The 26,670-nt window shown below is 40.0% G+C and overlaps 1 protein-coding gene across 1 annotated transcript in view; it reads left to right on the top strand.

Annotated features, from left to right (window-relative positions):
- FLT1 (fms-related tyrosine kinase 1) overlaps positions 1–26,670 on the top strand; it is a 168,521-nt gene that overhangs the window by 64,708 nt on the left and 77,143 nt on the right. The window contains exons 10-12 of the mRNA XM_011999979.1: positions 5,839–5,947; positions 12,995–13,303; positions 18,073–18,219. Coding sequence (XP_011855369.1) covers positions 5,839–5,947; positions 12,995–13,303; positions 18,073–18,219 — 565 coding nt within the window. The remainder of the gene's footprint in view (positions 1–5,838; positions 5,948–12,994; positions 13,304–18,072; positions 18,220–26,670) is intronic.

Below are 26,670 nucleotides of genomic sequence, written 5' to 3'. Positions count from 1 at the left end.
TATATATAAATATATATGGTACATATCCCATTAGCAGTTGTAATTGTAATATATTAGACTTTAAATAAATTATTGAGTTCATATCTTGAATTTAGGAGAATTTAGTAACTTTACTTTTAGCATCTACTAATGTATCTTTTTGTGCGTTTGAAAAAAATGTATCTGTCATATGATGGTGACAAAATGGAAGTTTTGCTGCTTCTGAGTTATATGCAGTGCCTTTTCCCTTATAATTAAAACTGTTTTTGTTTTGTATACATTTTTAGAAAGTAAATTAAAGTCCCAGCTTAGACTACGGTGATCCCTTTATCCACCGTCACATGGTAGCCTGCCCAGCAATGCTACTCCACAGGTCAGTGGGGCAGCGCTCACACTCACGCTGGAGCACCTGTTGGATTTTTTTTCTTTGTTTTGTTGCATTTTTTTGTTTAACTCAAGGAAGGGTATAGAGGACAATAAAATTTAGTTTCCTTATTGGCGAGTTTTGGCCCAGATTTGTGAAAAGTGAGTCATCAACTGGAGTTGCTAATAGCAAATGTGCACTTTCGTATTGTCTAAATGGGGTTGCCAAACTGTTAGGTTTGTAGATATGGAGTAGGAAGTAGAAGGAACCCCGTGTTAGAAAAAACACACAGGAAATACGCTATCACAGCATTAATTCTGTAAGGTTAGAGAATCATTACCATTTTAATGTGTTAGCAATGTTTCCATTGAAATCCTTCTGACTGTACCTTGAGAAGTGTGTCCTGTATAAGACAAATCCATGACAGGAGCAAGAATCCCAACCACAGAATTACAGCTTGTGTTTCAGTTCCCACACACACCCCAATGTTTTCTAAATCTCACGTTCTATTTTCCCATCAGTTGGCTCAAATGTGCCACCCTGTGTTAATTTTAGATTCTTCCATGACCTTTATACATCTACTTTTATTTCTCCGTGAAACACTTGAAAGGAAGCTATATCAGAAACATCCCGAGATTAAAATCAGTGTTCCATATATAGATTTTTAAAAAACGAGTGCTGGAATTAGGTTGAATGACACATCACCCCATCCATTCTATTCCGTGAGGTTCAAACAACATTGTAGTAACAAATTACTAATGCTTAATGAAAGGGAAGGAAGGAAGGAGCATGAAAAACTCCAAACTTACAGTACTTGCTGATAGTTTTATGAGCATTCCTGGGCCATACCAAAGAGCCCAGAGAATGGGCTTGAAGGATCTGTCTCTAACATGTAAATCCTTGAGGGCCAGGCCAGGCCAGGCCAGGCCACTGCAAGCACCCTGAAAAGCAAATGTAGTAAAAATGAAGAGTAGAAAGCACGAGTCCTTTAAGACTAATAGAAACTCTGATATTCTAATTTTATTTATTTATTTATTTATTTATTTTGGCACGATCTCGGCTCATTGCAACCCCCACTTCCCATGTTCAAGTGATTCTCCTGCCTCCGCCTCCCAAGTAGCTGGGACTACAGGCTCCTGGGACTACACTAGGCCCAGCTAATCTTTGTATTTATAGTAGAGACAGGGTTTCGCCATGTTGGCCAGGCTGATCTTGAACTCCCGACCTCAGGTGATCCGCCAGCCTCAGCCTTCCAAAGTGCTGGGATTACAGGCCTGAGCCGCCGTATCCAGCCTGATAGCCTAATTTCATTTCAGCACTTCTGCTTTTTTCTCTTCCTCAGTCCTCCTTCAATTATTTTCAATTGCGGAAAATGAAAACTAATTATAGAACTAATACAAGTAAATATCCTTAAGAATTTATTTTGGCATACCTTATAGAATAAATGATCATAATTTCAAACATGCAACTCAAATTCTTGGTTACTTTCTCTTTGAAAGTATTTAGTTGATATTGCATGCCCCAATTGTGATGCTATTTTCATTTTTTTCCCTTGACACCATAGTATTTGGATGTAAGCACTGAGGAAGAGATTTTTTCCTTTATTCAGAAGACTCAGACATTGAAACTCACTGTCCCATGCGAAGCTGCCTTCTAGTCCAGCCAGACTACACTGAGCTACAATTCACACTTGAGCTCCTTTCTCTGACCCTATAAAGTTTAAACTTTAATTGTCAAACAATTTTATTTGTAATGAGAAAATGTTTGAATTTATAATTTAAAAATATATCCTCTGAAAGAGAAGTACTCTAGAAATGAGATAAATTTTAGTAAAACTGATCATAGAATATGTTTCATCTTATTTTTAACTTTTCTTCTTTAATGATAACCATTGTACTTATCAAATATATTTTGAAACCACATAACAACACAACAGTTGAAAAGCAGCTTGCCGCTTATGTAAAATGTCATCAAAGAAGCAAACTAGTATTTCTGTAAATAGTAGTAGTATTTAATTTATGTTACCCATCTCTGCTGATTAAAGGAAGTATTCTCAAGGAAAAATTCAATCCAAGGTGTAGACAGAACTTTGCCAATCGATCTGTGTTCTTCAATTTAAAGAGTCTCAAGACGAGAAGCAATTTGGTATAGAGATTAAGAGCACAGGCACTGGAGGCAGACACACCTGAGCATAAATTCTGCCCAGGCCGGTCTGTGGTCCTTTGTATCTTTGGGTGAATCATTTAATCTCTCGGAACCTCAGTTGTCTTACCTGTAGAATAGCATAATATACCCATCTCACAGGGTTTTAGGGAGGATTAAATGAGACAATTCCTGTAAAGTGCCTTGCATGCTGCCTGGTGCATTGTAAGGGATACATAAAGGTATGCAGAAACAAAGAAATAATGTAAACTCCCATCAACGTTGTTTTCTGCTTCTATTTTAATAGAAGCTCTGTAGACATGATTTCTGGGGCAGGCTTGACTACGAGTAATATGTCTTGTTTTGGAAGGTGTCATTCACACAAAGTGAGAAAAATTCAAATACATTTCTGTCTCCATCCTGTGACCTGGATTCATTTCACTTCGGAGCACCTCAATTTTATTCTCTGATTATACATAAATGTAGACCTATTTGACTGTTTGTTGGAGACTTGTAAAATGGCCACGGCCGTTCACAGGTTACCTGCACAGGTCTTAAACGTGGCAAATGTATACATCTGAATTGATTTTCCCTTGCCACAAAACTCAGTTCTTGTTCTCAGTTGCTCTAAGTTCAATGAAATCAAAATCTTTTAAATAAAAACCCAAACACAACTCATAGAGGCAGGTAAATGTTGTCTATAATTTCAAACACTCTCAAGCCAACAGAAATGGGTTTTTCACTTATTTACTGAGCAACGATTAATCTGAGAATCTAAGTAAGTTTCTCCTGAGGCCCATTAGGATAAACACTTGAGAACTAAGTTCATAAGAAAAACAGTGCTGGAGCTGACACCCCAGCTTAAGAAGGCTTCATCTGAGCTCCTTGTTTCTGAAGTTTTTGCAAACTGCTTTGAAGCATCTAAACTTCCTGAGACAACATAAGGGAGTCAGAGTCATATTTGACGATCTCTCCTGTCTTCCAGCTTCCACCAGCTAACAGTTTTCTCATGTTGCCACCTACAAGCTTCTCTTCGAACTACTTCCATTTCCTTCCATGACTCTAAACTGGTGGGAACAACAATTACAAGGAAATGGCTATTCAGAATTTTTTATGTCCCACCTCTTACAAAGATTCATCGTCAAAATAAGAAAGGGACACCTGAGCTCTCTTTCATACTCTTTTCTGTGGGTTATTTGCCTTCGTATGAGCTTTCCTTGCAAAAGAGAGAATAATTTTTGTATGATCTTCAAGGAGGGAAATTCCTTTCTATCACCTTAAAGAATGATAGTGTTAAGGGGAGGGATTGTGTCATATTCATCTCTGTCTCCCTTACAACATCTGGGCAATGCCTTGATAATCACTCGATAAATGTCTGCTAAATTGTCTGCCACATATTGCAGACACTTTCATTATCAATAATTTCAATAATACACAGAGAATATATGGGTAGGTGTAATTAAGCAGATCCTTCCATCAAACAGAAGAGAAAGCACTGTGTACTACTCACCACACCACAGTGAAAATTGTAGAGAATTTGGACCAATGAATTTGCTGGCTAAAAACATTAGGAACATGTTTTTAAGTCTCCTTATCTGTAGATTAAAGACAGAAATACCTTAATTTATTAGATGGAATAAGAGAACACAACTAAAGTGCCTAGCACATTACTTAGAAACTCAGAAAATGTTAGGACTCTCTCCTACAGCCAAACCACTTGTGGAGTATGTCCACCACCTTGGAAAGTCAGCTGTCACATTTCAGCCTTACATTGCTTTAGCCTGTAAGTCACTTGGTCATTATACTTCAGCTAGGACACTCCGTTAGTCTGGAAGCATTAGCACAGCCTCTGCAATTTCGAAGCCCATAACCAGTTATTTTTGTCCTAGGAGACAGGCTGCAAAGATTTATAAGTAACTGGACCAACTTTTCCTTTCTGTAATTTTAAGTATGAGAAACTAACTAGTTTTCTCATTTTTTTCATGTAGATTATACACTACTTTTTCATGCAAGCTTGGGTTAAATTTAAGAATGTTTAACAATTTGTTTCATATTGCCAACTTTTTTTCTTTGGAAGACTGCAAGTCTTTAAGTTGTCTAAAATTTTGTTTCATTATTTTGTTTCATTACTTTTTAGACATCACAGTTTGAAAAGTGCTTTCAAGTTCATGCAATTTTGACTGCTAATGTTTCTTTAGGGACTAAGTTGTCAAATAACAGCACTAAAGTCTAGTGGAACAATATTATTGTATTAATTCATAATTTTTTTTTTTTTTGAGATGGAGTCTCACTCTGTCGCCCAGGCTGGAGTGCCGTGGCGCAATCTTGGTTCACTGCAAGCTCCGCCTCCCGGGTTCACGCCATTCTCCTGCCTCAGCCTCCTGAGTAACTGGGACTATAGGCGCCCGCCACCTCGCCTGGCTAATTTTTTTTATGTTTTGGTAGAGACAGGGTTTCACCGTGTTACAGGATGGTCTCGATCTCCTGACCTCATGATCCGCCCGCCTTGGCCTCCCAAAGTGCTAGGATTACAGGAGTGAGCCACCGCGCCCGGCCGATTAATTCATAGTTTAATTTTTCATCTTCTAGATTAGGAATAGAGACAACTGAGAAATTAGGTAATTTACACACACACACACACACACACACACACACACACACACACACACGGCCTCCTTCAGGACCATCCATTGCTGCACGCCACATTATTTGAGCATATAAAAAAATGTTTCAAGCCAGGTGCAGTGACATGTGCCTGTTGTCCCAGCTACTTGGGAGACTAAGGCTGGAAAACTGCTTGAGCCCAGAAGTTCAAGACCAGCCTGGGCAACATAGCAAGACCCCATTTCTTAAAGAAAAAATAAAGTTTCAACCAAACATTCTCTTCTATACTTGCTCACTTAACATTCTTGTTATAGAACCAAATAGCAGAGAAAGCTCCTGTCACAACTGGCATCCATGCTCTCAGGTCACCCAAACAAAAGGGAAGGCCTCAGCCTCACCTGTTCCTCTCATTGATGTGGGACTGACCACCTCGTAGGGTAGGACGTGCAGTCCCACATCTCAGCTTCAGGTCTGTAATTGTTAGACCAGCAGCACGAGATAAATAAGCCTGAAACCCTCATATGAGTCGGATGTCATAGGCCCCGGTCTCCTGAGGACCTGCTTTCCTGTTATTTTTCCATTCTTGTTGGGGCTCGGCAAGAGGAGAGCCTTCTGGTAACCACCACCTATGCAATATTCTCTTTACAGAATGAATGGAATCGCTGAATCATTTCAACCTCAGAAGTAGCTTGGGGTGTTCAATTAGTTATTTGTCCTATTGCTAGCTAAAGTTTCCTTTTCTTTTGCAGACGGCTAGCACCTTGGTTGTGGCTGACTCTAGAATTTCTGGAATCTACAGTTGCATAGCTTCCAATAAAGTTGGGACGGTGGGAAGAAACATAAGCTTTTATATCACAGGTAAGCCACACATCCTATACCCAGAGACAGCCTGGTGACTTCATTCTCTCTTCAGTCTTGTTTGCTTTTAGTGCATTTATAGCTTGAGTGATTTTTTTTAATTCCACAGAATTGTCAAACTTTGAGTGCCTTCATCCTTGCTCTCAGGAATAGAATTCTACCTCATCGGATCTCCTAAAGAGTTATTTCCCCGAATTTTCTTTTAGAGTTATTTGTGTTTGTCTCCCTCCCAGACTGGATTGTGAATTGGGAATCTGTATGCTCATTTTTTCATTCCCTTCAGTACCTAGCACAGGGTCTGGTACATAGCAGTTCAATACCAATCAAGGAAACCAATTATAATGCATACAATATGATGACATCGTTTTTGGTTTTGTTTTTGTTTTAACCAAAAAGTTAATTGTTTCACAACTTAGGTAATTTAGACTTTTTGGGGAATAAGGCTCTATAGCAATCTGAAACTGAGCTTTATTAACAATAGTTAATGTGCTATTTTTTGATAGCATTTAAGAATTTTTAGCCTTAAATATGATGGTCTCTGCAAATCTTAAAAACCTCCAAGGTACACAAATGGCACTCCCTATGTCCCTCAATGGGTACAGGAAGGAAGTAAGTAGCTCAAAGTATAAAAACAATTGCCTGGCTCCACACTCCCCCAATTTCTGAGGAAACATGGGCAGTAGGCCAACTTTCTGGAAACTTCTTACTGAACGGGGCAGGCTGCAGAAATTGCTAGAAGGTCTCCAGAAAGAAATAGACAGGTCCAATTCCATGATACATATGCGTTGTCAGATCACAGGAGCCTCTGGCAAGTTAACCAAGCCCCAGAGAAGCTGTGCCATGGGAGATATCCCTGAGTAGATTCTCATAGAACATCAGGGCTGGCAGGGATTCCAGAGGCTGTTCTGCATCATAGCTCTTGTGTTTTCCAGAGGAGCAAATGGGATTTGGAGAGGTGCATAGCAGAGCTGCTCTAGGCCAACTCAGTCCCTGTCTCTTATGTTAGAGAAGTGGAAGAGAAGTCATCTTTGCATCCATTCCAAATAGGACGTGGCCTTTAGTTAGAGAAGGATTCAGATGGAGATTTCACACAGATTGGTGCTCTAATAAAACTCAGAAGATTTGGACTAGTTAAATACAAAGGTTTGCACTGTCCTTTATATTTGGTTGGAAACAAGTTACTATCTCAACCCATAGTCAGAGTATGTCTGATTTAGAATACAAAAGACTGAACATTTCCTGTTTTGTTCTGAACATTCAATAACTTTGTAACAGTTTAATGAGCACTGTTAAATGGTACAGTTCAACTCTACTGAGCACTGGGAGGCGCATCAATGAAGTCCTGTCTTTCTAGGAACACAGTTCTAACACCAAGGAAACAAAGAAGAAATGTTAAATTACATACATCCTAGTATCAAAATTTATATGCAGAGGTCATGTGACAGATGAGCTTGCTTTCTAAAGCCACCACTGTCCAATAGAGATATAAGTCACAAATACCATTTAAAACTTTCTAGTAACCATGTTTTTTGTAAAGTAAAATTAATTTTATTGAACCCAATATATCCGAACTATTGTGATTTCAATATGTAATCAGTATTTTAAAAAATATTACACTGCTTCAGTTTTTACACTTAAATCAATTTAAATAAAATCAAATAAACTGAATATGCTTCAGTTCCTCTGACACAGTAGCCACATTTCAAGTGCTCAAAAGCCACATGAGGCTCACAGGTACCATATTGGACAGTGCAGCTGTAAGCCTCTGAGAAGGAAGCAGGACCTGAATAGGTAGAGAGAAGGTGGGATTTGAATAGATGGAGACCAAGAGAACAGGCTTGCCCTGACATTTTCAGAGCCAAGACAAGAGTACCAGTGGAGGCCCACAAACCATATGTCTGACTACTGACAAGTTCTACATCAAGCAAATAAGCCATTAAATATGTTTTAGCCCCCTATGGACAAATATACTTTCATGATGACCTGAGAGGTCAGGATCAATTTAGAGCTCTGAGACTCCTCAGATTCCAGACTAGATTGTGGCAGCACCTGGCGGTGCAGAAAAACTAAATCATCCACCTCCCCTCTGCGCCCCTTACCCTGTCCACACTGCAAGGGGCCATGCACCATGTGTGGTGTCTCCCAGCCCACACATCTGAGCTCTGCCCATGCCCCTCACAGACAGTTTCCCTTGGCCACTGCTTGCACAGACCCAAAGGTGTGAAAACTGACAAGCAGTCTGAGCTCAGGAGGCCGGACCTAGGGAAGAAGAGCCAAGCTAGAAGCAGATTTCAATCAGCCTTTTAGGGAATTCTGAGATCCCAGGGACCTGGAGCATGATACAGGAATGAAGTGACACAGGCTGTGGGTAGGCATGCTCACCTGGCCCCATAAACTCTTCACATTGTGGGAAGAGCTATGACCAGAACAGAGCTGCCACAGGGACCCTTCTTGCCTGGGTCTGAGGGCACTACTGGAAGAGGATGTACCAAGAGAAGAGGGAACATCATGCTCACTTCCTTATTAATCAGTGTTCCCAAGGAAAGCTAACCGATGCCTAGCATTAGTCACAGCACCAACATCTGGCTAGCCCAGAGTCTCACTGCTGCATCATATTTCTACCCATGGTGTTGTTGCTGAAAGAGTCCAAGTTGATAAAGGTGATCACCTGCTGAATTCAGGCGGATATTCCCTCCTACCTCTCACCATATTGTACAATGTATAACCATGGTGGGGTAGAAACCTCTTCTAGATCCCAAGGCTTATCCATATTGGACAGGGTCCAAAAGAACAATGAGAATTCAATTCAGACATACCTACTTGAAGCTCACAGTTCTTTTCCTCTAGAAATCCAAGAGCTTTAATCTTAAAACTGACACAAGTTCAGCCAACCAAGCCCTCATTGCCTGGAATATACTTTCCCTTAACCTTTTTCTACCAGTCCTGAAAAGTTCTAGTTTTGATTGTGATATTAGGTTAACTTGCTTACATTCATTATTAGTTTTTAAATAATTATTATCTTTTTCTTACTCAAATCTTTGTCACTAGAGATGAGCATAAAGACTCAGGAATGTTGTACCTCATATGCCTATTTTTTGAAAAAAATGAACATATATTTGTTCAGTGTTTATACTTGACTCAGTGAGGGTAATGCTTTAAAAGTGCCTGTCTGAAATTTTAATGCTCTACTTATCTAGATTTGGATCTTTACTGGTCCTCATTTCAATCATGTTGTCCCTTCTTTAAAATACAATTACTTGGGGCCAGGCACAATGGCTTACACCTGTAAATCCCAGCACTTTGGGAGGCTGAGATGGAAAGATCGCTTGAACACAAGAGTTTGAGACCAGCCTGAGAAACATGGCAAAATTCTGTCTCTACAAAAAGTACAAAAACTAGCTAGGCCTGGTGGCATGTGCCCGTATTCCCACCTACTTGGGATGCTGAGGTGGGAAGATCACTTAAGCCCAGGAGGTCGAGGCTGCAGTGAGCCATGATGGCACCACCACGCTCCAGCCTGAGTGTCAGAGTCAGACCCTGCTGCAAAACAACAACAGCAACAACAACAAAAACAAAAAACAAAAAGACTTTTAGTTGCCTTCCAAACTGATGAAAATGGTAAACTGTGGCCATTAGAATCCTTGACCGCTTCGACTCCAAACTTTGGCACACACTTATACATAGCATCCACTTGAAACAAGCAAAGCTTCCTGGTAACCGTTCACTCTCTTTTTAAATAATGTTATTTCCACTCTTCAGTGGCAGTAGAGCCTTCTTTATTTTTTTACCCAACAAATGAGATCCCTGGCATCCTTTTAAATTCCTATGCTTGTCCCTTTCATGAACTTAATGCACATGCCTGATCCAATTGAGTCGAAATATCTACCCCCAAGTATGCACCTTTATAAATAGATTACACTGTCATCTAACCCTGGGTCGAATGCCTCTTCTGAGCAAGGGTTGATTCTTCTCCATGACACCTCATAAGATGCCATGGATGTGATAATATGTTAGATGGATGAGTATTATTTGGTAATGATGATGACTGTGCTGAATTCGCCACAGATACTTAAGTGTGGGAAGATTTCTTGTTTTCACTTTGAGGGTTAGAAGGCAATTCTTTCTTGGTCTGTTTTTGTACTCAGACTAAAAAAAAATCAACATGAATTAAGGAGAAAAATCCCTCCGGGTTCATTAAACAGTTGAGGACATTTTATTTATCGTCTTCCATGGATCAAAAGAGAATACCAAAGGGGTGAGACTGAGAAATAGTCATTTCCAAGAGGCTGTCTGATAACATAACAAATTAGCTTCAGTGACCATGTCCCCTATATAAGAAATGGGCCTCAAAACGAATTTGGTTCTTTGCTTTTCCTATGTGTGTGTTTTTGCTGTTTGGCTGGCACTCAGCATGACTATGGGTGTGTTAGCAATTACTGAGGGTGAAACAGGAACAGCACTGCTTTATCTCCCTGGCTTCCCAATGTCACTGAATGCGTTTTATTTTGAGATTCCTGGTGGTGCTTGGCAAAGATAAACAAAATCTTCCATCAGGAAACCTGTGAGCTATTTCCACAGGAAGTTTCAAATCACTAAAGTAAATAGAAACTCTCTACACGATCTCAATGGTGTTACTTGGGCTCACTTGGGTTCTACCTACCAGGATGAGAGCTCATAAATGGAAAGTCTGTGGTCTTGTAAGAGCTGATGGCAACCAGTGCACAATACCTCTGCTCTAGTATCTGTGTAAAAGTTGATGGCTGATGTTTTACTCCTCATGCTTGGAAAATGTCCCAAATATAAAAAGATGCTGAATTAGAGCAACTATTTCTGACACCTTATTGTTATCTTAAAAGTGACTGTCAGCTGCCCCTCCTGCATCTTCTGGCACATTCTTAGATTTTCATTTTAAAAGCAGGAAAACCTCCACTGGTATCCTCTCTCCTCAGCCACTGACGGCTTCGTAAGTCACTGTTACGCCCCGCTCCCAGGTTCCAAATGAATACTTTGGCATTTCTTCAGACGTGACACTTTATAATAAAGCCAAAGCTCAGAAAAATCAGAAAAACAAGCAAAGTGAGATTTAGGAAAGAGTTGATATGATATCTAATTTTGGACTATTGTCCCCTTAACGTTTAAAGGTTTCTTTATAGCTTTGTGTGCAAAGTATAATAATAATAATAGCATAACATAATGCTTTTCATCTTCAAAGCACTTTGTAAGATGTTGGCCCAAATTCTTTGCTCAAATGCAGATACACCACTAGTAGTAAGCAATGGGAAGGTTTTGAGAGCGGGTCAGTTCAGGGCCGGCAGACTTTTTAAAATCCTCCCGTGAGATTGGCCAAATGATACTAAGGAACTCTCAGCCCCAAAGTGGACTGACAGCCCAGGTGAGGCATGCAGGGGGGAAGAGCTCATGGGGTGTTGACAGAGACACCTGGGAGATGGGGGTGAAGGTGCCCAAAATATCTGAGACAGGTCTCAGTCAATTTAGGAAGTTTATTTTGCCAAAGTGGACAGCCTCAGGAGCTCCTGACAACATGTGCCCAAGGTGGCGATTGAGGTACAGCTCAGTTTTATACATTTCAAGGAGACATGAGACGTCAATCAATATGTGTAAGATGTACACTGGTTCCGCCTGGAAAGGCGGGACAATTCAAAGTGGGGAGGGGGTTTCCAGGTCATAGATAGGGGAGTTCTGTTCTTTTGAATTTCTGATTAGCCTTTCCAAAGGAGGCAATCAGGTATGCATTTATCTCAGAGAGCAGAGGGATGACTTTGAAGAGAACGGGAGGCAGGTTTGTGCTAAGCAGTTCTCAACTTGACTTTTCCCTTTAGCTTCATGATTTTGGGGTCCCAAGACTTACTTTCCTTTCACAAAGATTAGCTGGAGATCGACATTGGAGAAAATGGCTTTTAATGATATAGCCACCTTCAGAACATGTTTAAAATATTTTTGAGAGTAAATTTGATTTTTAAAATTATTCTCTTTACCCCTCTATCACCCCCATTTTAGAATCTGGCAACTCTTCCAGATTAGTTGTCCACATTTTCAGAAGAAATCTTTGCTCTCTCAGGTCTGAGTAGAACCATCCCCATGAAAGAAGTCCTGAGTAAATCAGCGGGCTCCTCTCTGGCCCACTGTGCCACTGGCCCACTGTGGTCTTTGCTGGACCAGGGCAAGTAATCTGGGACAGGAGCAGGAGGAGGGTAGTGAATAACAGTTACTTCTCACTGCAAAAGTCTAGGGCTAAAGTGGAATTGATTGGCACTTTACCTAGGACTTCCTATTTTCACTGGTTTGCAAACTATTTTGGATAAGTTTGACCATAAGTGTGCCTTTGGTTTTTAGGACGAATTGCTCTTATGTTACTTCACTATTTTGCCCACTTGCCAGTGTCACTTGCCAGTAGTAGTACTGTGCATCATTTTAAAAATAGGAAATGAGGCCGGGCACAGTGGCTTATTCCTATAATCCCAGCACTTTGGGAGGCTGAGAAGAATGGATCACCTGAGGCCAGGAATTCGAGATCAGCCTGGCCAACATGGTGAAACCTCGCCCCTACCAAAAAGTACAAAAATTAGCCCAGTATGGTGGTGCATGCCTGTAATCCCAGCTACCCTGGAAGCTGAGGCAGGAGAATAGTTTGAACCCTGAAGGTAGAGGTTGCAGTGAGCTGAGATCATGCCACAGCACTCCAGCCTGGGCAACAAAGCGAGACTCTGACTCAAAAAAAAAAAAAAAAAAGAAATAAAGTTAACACCCAAGTTGGAAAAAACATGCCACTTTGAAGAGTAACTTCAGGTAAATCAAGAGAAAATGCATCCTAATAACTCTTCTCTTTTGCATTTCCTACCTCACTTCTGATAGAATGAACTTAGTTGATTCCCACCTGCTATGTTTGCTCATTTACCTTAAATACTCATTCTTTTTAATGCTGATGCTGAGAGAATTTGTGCACAAATGATTCTTAAGATCTTTGAATATCTCATTAAAAGACACTGATTTTTCTGTGAACTGAAATTCTTTATTCTTATTTTATAGATGTGCCAAATGGGTTTCACGTTAACTTGGAAAAAATGCCGACGGAAGGAGAGGACCTGAAACTGTCTTGCACAGTTAACAAGTTCTTATACAGAGATGTTACTTGGATTTTACTGCGGACAGTTAATAACAGAACAATGCACTACAGTATTAGCAAGCAAAAAATGGCCATCACTAAGGAGCACTCCATCACTCTTAATCTTACCATCATGAATGTTTCCCTGGAAGATTCAGGCACCTATGCCTGCAGAGCCAGGAATGTATACACAGGGGAAGAAATCCTGCAGAAGAAAGAAGTTACAATCAGAGGTGAGCACTGCAACAAAAAGGCTGTTTTCTCTCGGATCTCCAAATTTAAAAGCACAAGGAATGATTGTACCACACAAAGTAATGTAAAACATTAAAGGACTCATTAAAAAGTAACAGTTGTCTCATATCATCTTGATTTATTGTCACTGTTGCTAACTTTCAGGCTCAGAGGAGATGCTCCTCCCAAAATGAGTTCGGAGATGATAGCAGTAATAATGAGACCCCCAGCCCCCAGCCCTGGGCCCCCCATTCAGGCCAAGGGGGCTGCTCCGGGGGGCCGACTTGGTGCACGTTTGGATTTGGAGGATCCCTGCACTGCCTTCTCTGTGTTTGTTGCTCTTGCTGTTTTCTCCTGCCTGATAAACAACAACTTTGGATGATCCTTTCCTTCCATTTTGATGCCAACCTCTTTTTATTTTTAAGTGTTGAAGCTGCACAAACTGAATAATTTAAACAAATGCTGGTTTCTGCCAAAGATGGACACGAATAACTTAATTTTCCAGCTCAGAATGAGTACAGTTGAATTTGAGACTCTGTTGGACTTCTGCCTGATTTTATTTTGGACTATTTCATCTGCTCTTGATTTGTAAATAGCACCTGGATAGCAAGTTATAATGCTTATTTATTTGAAAATGCTTTTTTTTTTTTTTTTTTTTTTTACATTAAGCACATTAATCTTGAACCGGAGCTTCTAAAATGGGCCCCAGGGGTGCAAGATGTTGGTGTAATTCAGAGATAGTAAAGGTTTATCGCAGCGTGAATTATAAGAGTCCATCCAAATCAACTTCCCCTCCCTCCTTTCGTGCGATCCAGGTAATTATGCAGTTAGTGCCACAGCAGACTAGCCTAGCAAAGGGTTTGCTCCTTGCTGTCTCTGACTGCACTGCACAGCTATTGATGGCACCTGAAAGAAAGTGGATCATGCCTTAATTTTAAATATTCCTGTCCTCCGGTTATTATGTTAAGGAACTCTATCATGTTAAAGTGACAGTAATTCAAAGGTGTACCACAATCAATTTATCAAGGAAATAAAGGCTATTGCAACCAGAGAATTAATGCATTCTTCTAAATGTAAATTTAAAATTTGCCCATTAAAAAGGTCCACTTTCCCCATATGCAAATGTTAATAGGATTTTTATGGGGATTAAGAAACGACAAAACTGTAGAAGCAAAATTCAAAGTAATTTTAAAAAAACACACCAGTTTTAAATCAAGAGAAGTTGTAATTTCTTGTTTTAAGCTTGCATTTGAGGGAAAATGACTTTTTCACCAATTTAATATGCATTGTTCTGTTGTTTTTATTTATGATTGATCATTATATGTGACTTGCATAAACTATTTAAAAAAAAAAACAAAAACTATAATGACCAAAATAGCCATGGCTGAGAAACACAGTGGCTGGACAGTTCAATAGGAGGTGACAATATGACAACTTCTCAAGCTTGGGAACTCACCAGACTGTTTCCTCCTTTAGGTAACAGACTCTGTCCCACGGCTAAACTTGTCTTTCACGTGGGAATTGCTTTTGTCAAACGTGAAAGAGTAAACAATAGCATTTCCCCAGAATGCCAGTTTTATGGAGCCCCAAATGCTCTGAAAACAATTAGTAACCTGGAAGTTGTCAGCCCAAAGGAAAGAAAAATCAATTGTATCTTGAAATTTTACCTATGGCTCTTTGGCCTGGCGTCTTTGTTCATTATAAGTTAGTGTGTTCCTTCAGGAAACAATGCCTTAATACCATAGAACGCGGGGGCCTTAATAGCTGCTAACATTAAAAAAGCAAATAGGATGATTGAGGGATCCTTATGAAAACAAAATGGTGAATTGGACATGCAAAACCTACCATTTCCTTCCCCCTGTTGCAATTTTTGTGGGGAGGGGAGGATGTTAGTATTTACAAAAGATGATTTTAAGAACTTCCAAGAGATGAGTAGAAGAATTCCAGAGAGTGGTAGTTGTTCACTGTGTAATTAATCCTTCCGGAGAGTCTTTTTTTTTTTTTAAAAGAAACTTTTGGGTGGGTTTTGTTTTTTATTACATACCCTAGGGGTATGTTAACCTGGGGTATGAAGGGAGGTGAAGATAACAGAAGGGGTGGGGGGAAGAAGAAAAAAGGAGCCTAAAATGGGGAATAATTGAAATGGAATAGGGGGTGTGAGGCTGGTTCCTCAGTCCCCATTCCAAACGGAGGATAGAAGCTGTGTATTTATGTGACCTGGCAGATCTCTGGGGCCCTAACACTGTAAAGTAAAATAACCTGGTGGGCAGCTATCTTTGGCTACTGATAACCAGCACAAATGTCTGTTAATTCTGATTTTCTCAGTTTGAAGGGATCAGCTACACTGTTAAACTTTGGAAAGCCACTACCTACTTCCATTAAGTAACTTAGGTTTTGAAATATGGGTTCAACGCACCAGCCTTATTCAAAACGTCAAAATAGATTATATATAATGTATAAAGTAAGAATTGACAAAATATGATTCCTGGGTTGATTGATCATTTAGAAACTATCCAAAAATGAGACTTTTAACATAGAACATTTTTCAGAAATGGGTACAAAGAAAAATGCATATTACTGTACATTTCAGAATGTTTATGTGAACCTTGTATTTAATTGAGAGTCCCATGTACATTCTGCAGCCTTTTTGCTGCTTCTATCATCTGAAGTTTGTGTAGTACAAATAAGGCCTTTGAAATTCTTAATGACATTTATGTTAAAATGTTCTCTTCTCTTTAAACATCGTTTTCCAATCTACCTGTCAGGGAGTCCAAATCGTGTCTGTGTTGATGATGTTATACTTTGTAGCTAGAAAAACTATTTTAGTGTTGTGGGCCCTATATTCAGACTTCCTTTTTATAAGACCTATGGGCAGTGATAGATTATTTTATCATATTAATGCATGGGAAATAGTGTGCTGAGGAAGCTATTAAAAGTATAACTCAGTGAATTGGGTCTGAGTTTTAAATAAGATATTTCAAAATTGGCTTGCCACCGTAAAAGAGACTAAAAAATAATATGATACGGTTCTTTATGGTCTTGTCATGTTTCGCTGATATGTTTGGGGTCTTTACTATGTAAAAAAAAATGCCAAAATTGTAATGAGCAAGCATGTACAAGTAGTCATAAATCAAAGGTTTTAAACAGGACTGCAGTTTCAATTAGGAAAAGCTGTTTGACAGATAGCACCCAATGTAAAAACAAAAATATTGTAATGGTTCTGCGTAGGGGGCAAGACAAGATAGGAAAGACATGCTCAAAGAGGCAAAAGGATCATTGCTATCATTCATTCCATGCTAGTTTGAAGAAGTTTCTATACATCAGAGCACTTCCTTCAACACACTTTTTTGGCCTTCAGATTTCATTTTTTACAAAATGAGAAGACTAATGATAAGCTATAGAAATCAAAATTTATTGAGAAATCTGTTTCTCCTAACAGGTAGTAACCCTGCCATGATATACTTCTTCAACAATGTTATAAAAGTTATATGATAATACACATTTTAACCTGGGATTTCTAAATTGCTTTAACAAATGCTAATCCTGAGAGTTGCCCTGCAGGACTCAGAAAGGTTTGGGGACTTGGCAGAACCCTGCAGGGACATGGAATCAAGGCCATTGCAATGTATCATCTTTGTAGCATCGTCATCACTCCTAAGCTGCCTTCACAGTTTTAGTACACTAAGATGAGGAAATCAAAAACGGGCAGAGAAAGCTCATACTGTATAATTGAAGACAGTAACAGAGAACGTGTCAGTTATGCCAAAACTCTTTTGATTTCTGTTCCAGGATCTCCAACAAGAGGGGAAAGGAATGACTTGGGAGGGTGGGAAAGATATTAGGAGTTGTTTTTATTTTTTACCTTGGAAGCTTTAGCTACCAATCCAGTACCCTCCTAACTAGAATGTATACACATCAGCAGGACTGACTGACTACTTCATTAGAGATATACTGTACTCATTGGGGGCCTTGGGGGTACTGCTGTTCTTATGTGGGATTTTAATGTTGTAATGTATTGCATCTTAATGTATTGAATTCATTTTGTTGTACTATATTGGTTGGCATTTTATTAAAATAAATTGTATTGTATCATATTTGTATGTTTTAAAAGAAAATAATATAAAATACAATATTTGTACTATTATATAGTGCAAAAACTACAAATCTGTGCCTCTGCCTCTTGAATTAATTCTTTGGTTGCTTGCATTTGGGAAGGGAATGGAGGAAGGAAAGAACCAATAAAGCTTTCAAAGTTCAAGAAATTCTCCTGTTTGGTCTGCTGCCTTACAACTTAGGTTACTGACAGCTGAGTAACACAAACATGCCCCCACAAATACATCAATAAAAACACACAAAATTGTATTAGCCTATCACTACAACACTATATATAAAAATTCATTACAAGACTATACACAAAATCATGTTTTTTATTTATATCTCCTGAACTATTATGCAAAATCCTTGAGTTTTAGAAAAGCTTCTCTCAAAAAAGGAAGGAAACTAGCTAGCTAGGCAAAAGCCTTTGTATTGAAATCTAAAAATATAAAATCTAGTCCTTGATTTCACTATGTTGTAATAAATTTCAATTTACTGTAGCATCTTATTAAAGTGGAAGCAGCAGGTTAATGATTGAAGAGAAAGTGAACAAAATGCAAATGAAACCTAATAGTTGAGTTTTGCTGTTTCTCTGTATATTTTAAATGTTGATATGCATAGACAATATGAGAATAAAGTTGACGAGTAATCACAACTCCCTTTCTTTCTTCATTAGATCAGGAAGCACCATACCTCCTGCGAAACCTCAGCGATCACACAGTGGCCATCAGCAGTTCCACCACTTTAGACTGTCATGCTAATGGTGCCCCCGAACCTCAGATCACTTGGTTTAAAAACAACCACAAAATACAACAAGAGCCTGGTAAGAGACTTTTTTCTTGAATTTATTATTTCTCATCTTTCATCAGTCCCTTTTTCCTTTAACATTCCCGTCACCTGCTTCCAGTATGTGTAGACCTACTTGCTGATAGAGCCCCAGACACCCGGATCTGGTTCATGCTGATACCAACTTCCAGTGAGGAATATTTGGGCCAGTTCCTATGCAGACCATATTCCTAACCCATAGAAAGATCCTGCAGAATCTATTCAGCTGGAATGCTTTAAATAGTGCCTTCAGAAAGAAATGAGAGGAGCCATGTAGAAAATGATTCAGTTCACCATGACAGCTGGGAAAGTGAGGAGTTAGTTTCTTGGCTTTGAGGTATTGCAGAACTTGGAACAACTGGCATATATGAAGTTCAGAAAAGGAGATTTACAATCTCTTTTTCTTTTTTTCTTTTTTTTGAGACGGAGTCTCACTCTGTCGCCCAGGCTGGAGTACAGTGGCACCATCTCGGCACACTGCAACCTCCACCTCCCGGGTTCAAGCGATTCTCCTGCCTCAACCATCCAAGTACTTGGACAAGTAACTGGGACTACAGGCATGTGCTGACACCACGCCAGGCTAATGACCACGCCAGGCTAATTTTTGTATTTTTAGTAGAGACAAGGTTTCACCATGTTGGCCAGGCTGGTCTCAAACTCCTGACCTCAGGTGATCCGCCTACCTTGGCCTCCCAAAGTGCTTATAGGCACATGCCACCCAGTCCAGCCGATTTACAATCTTTTAAATTCATCTACGCAGATGTTAAGGATTTGGTAAAAAGAAGACTTTTTAAATTATGTTTGATCGTACTAGTAAAAAAAAAATAAATCTACACGAGTGGGTATAGGTTTATTTTCTTTCAACAATACATATAGTGCTATGGGGTCCATGGGGAATTGGTTCCAGGACCTTCTGCAGATTCCAAAATGCACTGATGCTCAAGTTCCTTATATAAAATGACATAGTATTTGCATATAACCTACACATATCTTCCTGTATACTTTAATCATCTCTAGGTTACTTTTATTTTTATTTATTTATTTATTTATTTTTGAGACGGAGTCTCACTCTGTCTCCCAGGCTGGAGTGCAGTGGCTCGATCTCGGCTCACTGCAAGCTCTGCCTCCCAGGTTCAAGCGATTGTCATGCCTCAGCCTCTCGAGCCAGCTGGGACAACAGGCGCCCGCCACCACACCCAGCTAATTTTTTTTTCTTTTTTTTTCTTTTTTTTGAGACGGAGTCTTGCTCTGTTGCCCAGGCTGGAGTGCAGTGGTACGATCTCAGCTCACTGCAAGCTCCGCCTCCCGGGTTCACGCCGTTCTCCTGCCTCAGCCTCCCGAGTAGCTGGGACTACAGGCACCCGCCACCTCGCCCGGCTAATTTTTTTGTGTTTTTAATAGAGACGGGGTTTCACTGTGTTAGCCAGCATGGTCTCGATGTCCTGACCTCGTGATCCGCCTGCCTCAGCCTCCCAAAGTGCTGGGATTACAGGCGTGAGCCACCGCACCCGGCTCTAGGTTACTTTTAATACCTAATACAATACCTACACATCAATTCTGTGACAAGTTCTTTGGTTTGTGGAACTTTGTGGAATTTTTTGTTGAATTCACAGATGCAGAATCCACAGATACGACTGACTGTACTCTTTTTTTTTTTTTTTTTTGAGATGAAGTCTTGCTCTGGGCTGACTGTACTCTTAAAAACAACGAGACTTAAACCATTAAGTATAAACACTATTGCCTGCCTCATAATTCTGTGGTTAAATAAGAGTACATTGAAATTATTTATGATTTTAATTGATATTCATGTTTATTAAAAATAAAATTGCCATTTATTTGCAATATTCCAACAACCTAAATCAAATAAATAGCAATATGGAGTAGTCCTTAAATGTGAGTCCTCTACACAAAACGAAACCTCCATTTGAGTTTGATGCACAGAATGGGGTTGTGGTATAATAACTCCAAGTTTTAAGATATCTGCAAATGTCTTAGAGAGACCTTACACTGAGCAGGTTCAAAACCAATCACATCACTTCATTTTTCTCCATAAAGTAGCACCTCCTCTTATACTGACATCAGATATTTAATCATCCAAACTAGAAGGTGATGGCCTCTCCTTTACCCTCTTCATCTAATCAATCACCAGACTGAGCAGATTACACCTACTAAATACTAAATACTTCTCAAATCCATTCCTTTCTCTGCTTTCCCATTATTCTCTTGGTCCTGGCACTCATTACCTAGCCTCTGAACACCTTCAGTGGTCTCCACACTTGTCTCCCTATCTATCTTTGTATTTACTTTCCACACAACAGTATAAAATGCAGCTGTGAACATGTCATTTCTCTGCTTCAATTCTTCCGCCGGCTCCAACTCTTCATCTCTAACACACTTTGATGAAGTTCAAGAATCTGACAGAGAATGCCCTCAACATTTGGCCCCTGCCTACACCTCCAATGTTATGCTCAGCGTCACCTGCCTTGAACTTTCTAACTTTATATTCCAGCAATGCCAAACTCTCGTAGATCACTGCAGACATGATGCTGCTTAAACTCCCTGTGCTTTCTTTGGTTCTTGTATACTCTCTGCCTGGAGTAGCTTCTCTTTCTTTGTCTCATCCCTTAAAACCCAGATTGGGTGTTCTCTCTCCAACTAGGCCTTACACAACTCCCACAGATGGGAGGCAGTTCCTCCACGAGTCTTTATTACTTGTAACTGTTTCTACTTCTCTCTTACTGAGATTTTTAAAAATCATCAGTTCACATGTGTCTGTATTACCTATGCATATTTCTACTCCTCCCTTATGTATTTTTTAAATCATCAGTTCATATATGTCACCCCTCCAGTGGGCAGATAGTTTCTTATTTGTCTTATTTATGTCTTGTCTTTTTATCTTCAGAACCTAACACAGTGCTTGACAATTAATAAATAAATATTCTATGCATGAATGAATGACTGGTTTTCAGAAAATCTTAGGCTATCCTTAGCAAGCTCATAGTGGTAGCACAAATGCCTGGATTTGGCATGGTGGTGGGGCCCATATCAAGGAAGTTTTAAAGCTGAAGGGACCTTTAGAATATCTTTAGTCTGACATGTAGAACGGAAAACTTAGGCTCAAAGAGGTAAAGTGATTTGCCCATGATGACACACTACTAAGATGGGTAGTTTTGTGGAAAACTAGTCCCTCGAGATGTTCTACCAGAATAAAAGGATGAATAAATACATGAGTAAATAGCTTGTGAAAGAAACTGGTAAATTGTACTAAGTTTTTTTTGTTTGTGTTTGTGTTATTTTGTTTGTTTGTTTTTGAGATATAGTCTTGCTCTGTCGCCCAGACTGGAGTGCAGCGGCGCAATCTTGGCTCACTGCAACTTCCACCTCCCGTGTTCAAGTGATTCTCCTGCCTCAGCCTTCCAAGTAGCTGGGATTACAGACACCATGCCTGGCTAATTTTTTGTATTTTTATTAGAGATAGGGGTCTCACCATGTTGGCCAGGCTGGTCTTGAACTCCTGACATCAAGTGATCAACCCACCTTGACCTCCCAAATTGTTGGGATTACAGGCGTGACCCACTGCACAGGGCCAACTGTGCTAAGTTCTGTATTCCTCAGACTTACTTGATCACAAAATCTATTTTATGAAAGATTAGTGTAGGATATTGAGTGATTCTTTGAAAGAAGTAAATGTGAAATAAGTTCAGTTTTTATAATTTGGAAGTGGGTTAAAGAATCAAAGTTAAAATGATTTGGGAAGCTTAGGACCATTATGAGACTAGAGGAGAGACAAGACAAGAGAATGTGCCCTGGCAGCTACCACATGCAAAAAAAACGAGTCCAGTGTGCTGGGGAGATGAGGGCTTGAGTCCTAGCATGGCCCTCATGAGTCATACAAGAATTTGGGCAACTCGACTGGGTGCGGTGGCTCGTGCTTGTAATCCCAGCACTTTGGGAGGCCGAGGTGGGCGGATCATGAGGTCAGGAGTTTGAGATCAGCCTGGCCAACACAGTGAAACCCCATCTCTACTAAAAAAATACAAAAATTAGCTGGGCGTGGTGGTGGGCACCTGTAATCCCAACTATTCGGGAGGCTGAGGCAGGAGAATCGCTTGAACCCGGGAGGCGGAGGTTGCAGTGAGCCCAGATTGTGCCACTGCACTCCAGCCTAGGCAACAGAGCTAGACTCCGTCAAAAAAAAAAAAAAAAAAAGATTTTGGGCAACTAGTTATTCCTTACTCTCAGAGTCCTTTTTCCCTTATTTATAAAACTGGGATAATTCTGACCACACAGGGATGTGGTGAGGTTTAAATGAGTTAACATAAGCTGGCCCATGGTCATGGTTTGTTCAATGCTGTCTTCTGACCCACCTCATTTATACAGAAATTGTCCAGTGAGTTGGCAGAATGCACTGGAAGGCATCAGAGTTAATTAATAAGTTCAAATGTCAAACAACCCTAAAACAAAATAATACAGATTCTCCCCCCACCACACCCTACCACCCAGCTTTCTCTGATCTTCTGAGGGCCAGAAGAAGAATGTCTAAAAATAGGTCCACTTTGGGAGGCCAAAGTGGGTGGATCACAAGGTCAGGAGATCGAGACCATCCTGGCTAACATAGCGAAACCCCGTCTCTACTAAAAATACAAAAAAAATAGCCAGACGTGGTGGCAGGCACCTGTAGTCCCAGCTGCCTGGGAGGCTGAGGCAGAAGAATGGCGTGAACCCAGGAGATGGAGCTTACAGTGAGCTGAGATTGCACCACTGCACTCCAGCCTGGGCGACTGAGCAAGATTCCATCTCAAAAAAAAAAAAAAAAAAAGGTCATATAAATTCTTACACAAAATATTCTATAAATATCCTTCTAGGATGCTACTGTTTAGCACTTATTAAGTTCAGCTATACCAGTCATCAGTTTTCTTTCTCTTGCTTCCTTTTATTCACCTTTAGGAAAGGGCTTTCTTAATTTTCTGGAGATAATCTTCCACATGTATATAGTTTCTGTAAAGTTTCATATGTAATATCCCCACTTGAGGAGCAAATGCAATAGTCAATGCAATATGCTCCATGAAGATGACCCTTATGTTTGTATATATGAGTATCTTCAAAACTGCCAACTCTTTGATGATTACTTCTTTTTATAAGCCTATGAATAAAGGTAACCAAAGTGTTAATTCCTGATTCGCCAATTGCTGCAAAACTGAAATGGAAGAATATTAAGATCATGGCCTGCAAAGACTGAAAAGTAGTTCATTATATATTCAGCCTTTAGCCAGCTTGACTGAGTTGTAAAATCCTGAAAATAAACTGTATATCCTTTAGAGACTTGAGGTGCACCTTTTAGATGAAGCCTGGCAACTCAAAAAGGATTGATATAGCGAGAGAATTTTAGTGACCTTGGATCACTGATAGGATCCAGTCCATTATCATTGTTATTTTTTAAATGATAACTTGCTCCCATTCCAAAGAAAATACGAGAAAGGAAGCGAGGCACACACAAGGGCTCACGCTTTGTACAAGCGCCTATAAAATGCCTACTTGGGGTAGTTGGAGCTTTTTCCTCCCTTATCATTTCCTTTCAGGAAAACACTTTCAGTGGGGCACAGTCATTCACCAGAAGAAAGACAATTTTAAGAAAGAGTTATAAAAGCTGAGTAGTAAATTCTTGGGCCAAAGGGCATCAAGCAGGAATAAAAGGGATCTTAAGCATGCAGGTCCTGGAACGCATGTGAATGGATTGCAAGAGACAGCCTTGGCCAGGGCAACCCAAACAAGAAGAGACAGGACCCTCCACACCACACTGCCTGAACACCTCGGGGGTGGCATGCTGTCTGCCGCCCGTGCCCAACTCCCAGCATCGCTGTCAGGCTTTCCAGGGCTTCGACTGCTTGGCCCCATCCAGCTCCTTACCACTTACTTCCTGCCGCACCCTGACCCGACTCTTCCTCACTTTTTCCTGTCTCCTCTTCTCCCCTCAGCCCTCTGGGCCATGGGCTGCCTTCAGTTCTCCCCTGAAAAATTCTCCTTCCTCTCACTATGCTATTCTGCTCCCACTAATTCTTTTTTGTTTTGTTTTTCTTTGTTTTTTTGAGACGGAGTCTTGCGCTGTTGCTCAAGCTGGAGTGTAGTAGCATAATCTTGGCTCACTGCAAACTCCGCCTCCCAGGTTCTGGTGCTTCAGCCTCCTGAGTAGCTGGGACTACAGGTGCGTGCCACTACACCAGGCTAATTTTTGTATTTTTAGTAGAAACAGGATTTCACCATGTTGGCCAGGCTGGTCTTGAACTCCTGACCTCAAGTGATCCGCCCGCCTTAGCCTCCCAAAGTGCTGGGATTACAAGTGAGAGTCACCGCACCCGGTCCCACTAATTCTTGATATTGTGAAAGATCTTCTCTCACCTTCCAGGGAAGTGATTCTTCCTTTTTTCTGATGTCTAGGTTTATGTACAACTCATGTCATTGAGCACATCACTTCATTGTTCTCTGGTGTTACATGTGTTTTATAATATCTTAATATGTCTTCTCTATTAAACATAACAATATAAGATTTATCGAGTGTTTACCAGGTACCAAGGCACCGTGTTAAGTGTTTTAGAGATATCTCATTTAATTTTCACAACTCTCCTATGATGTAGGGACATTATTAGATGCATTCCACAGATCTGTTTTACTTAACAAGGACCTGCGAGGTGCCGGCTGCTGCTTTCGAACTTTCTTAACGCTAATTTCCTAATGCAAATAACTGGTCCCAGGTCATAGTTAGTGAGTAGCCCTCCAAGGTTCAGACCAGAAGAGTTTGACTCTCATACCTGCACTCTGCCCACTGAACATATGGGCATTTAGCATTGAGCATAACTAAACATTAGCTCACCTCACTCACAAGAGAATAAATGAGCACCAGTTTTAAATGATATCGTGAGCACCAATAAACATGTATTTAAAATAATGAATATCTGCTCATTCCTAACCCTTAAAGATTAAGTCTCGGTGAGGTGCGCTGGCTCACGCCTGTAATCCCAGCACTTTGGGAGGCCGAGGCGGGCGGATCATGAGGTCAAGAGATAGAGACCATTCTGGCCAACATGGTGAAACCCTGTCTCTACTAAAAATACAAAAATTAGCTGGGCATGGTAGCACACGCCTATAGTCCCAGCTACGTGGGGGGCTGAGGCAGGAGAATTGCTTGAACCCAGGAGGCAAAGGTTGCAGTGAGCCGAGATCGCGCCACTGCACTCCAGCCTGGGCAACAGAGCAAGACTCCTTCTCAAACAAACAAACAAAAAGATTAAGTCTTTTGAAGACTTCGGTTTATTTAAAGCATGTTTTGAAACATTTTAAAAGCATATTAAAAACACATAAAGCATTTTTTTAAAAACTAGACATGCCATGTATAAAGGTAAAAATTATTCTGAACCCAGATTGGGGGTTAGTTTTAAGATTTAAGGTAAACTAAAGATTAAGTCTCCTGACGACTTTGGTTTATTTAAAGCATGTTCTGAAACATTTTTAAAGCATATTAAAAACACATAAAGCATTTTTAAAAAACTATACATGCCATGTATAAAGTTAAAAATTATTTTGAACTCAGATTGGGGGTTACTTTTAAGTTGTAAAGGTCCAGAATGTATGCCCCATCAGCCTAATATCATATATTTACTTATTTAACAAGTATTTATAAGGCACTGCTTTGTGTCTGGCACTGTGCTAGGCTCTGCAAATACAGCAGTGAACAAGAAAACTGAAATCTGAAGAACCAAAAATCTAGAGGAATTAAGTGATGCATGTATTTACCTGAAATACAGCTTCTTCCAGCAACAACCCTGTGTGTCCTGACTTATTCACTAGTATTGTGTCAACTGGTCTAAAAACGGAATAAGGCAAATTAATAAATGGGCAAGCAGAAAAATTAAATGGTTCAATCATAGTATTAAAATATATTTAATACATTGGATAGCTGAAAAGAGACACCCTTTGTGCTTTAATTTTCCTACGAGAAAAAGACATACTCTTTGTGCTTTAATTTTCCTATGTTAATGCATACAGTAAGTTCTCAATTGTTGTTAGCTGAATATACAGAATGCAAGAAGAGATAAGGGAAAATTAGTAGGGCCTCCAAATTAGAACTGAGTAAAGAAGCAACTGGGAACTCTTAGGAGGGACTGATATGGTGCAAAGTGTTGAAAGATGAAGGTAATTTTAAGACCTATTTACTTTGAAGAGGCAGGTGAAAAGAGAGTAGACCAGCTAAAGTGAATATAATACAGAGAGCCAGAGATAAAGAGAGGAAAATGCAGTGTGAAGGGACTAATACCACGAAGCACCACACAAGAGTTCAAAGTTGGAGATGAATCCTGTTTGACAGTAGTTGCTTTGAGTATGGTCTGATTCCTAGGGGTATATGGACAGCAAAGGTCTTTTTAGAAACATTTCTTTCTGTTGGGCTACAAATATT

The sequence above is a fragment of the Mandrillus leucophaeus genome, unplaced genomic scaffold (assembly GCF_000951045.1).
Source record: "Mandrillus leucophaeus isolate KB7577 unplaced genomic scaffold, Mleu.le_1.0 Scaffold61, whole genome shotgun sequence".
Lineage (NCBI taxonomy): Eukaryota > Metazoa > Chordata > Mammalia > Primates > Cercopithecidae > Mandrillus > Mandrillus leucophaeus.
Note: the sequence above shows the minus strand (reverse complement) of the source record. Positions and strands in the feature narration are given on the sequence as shown.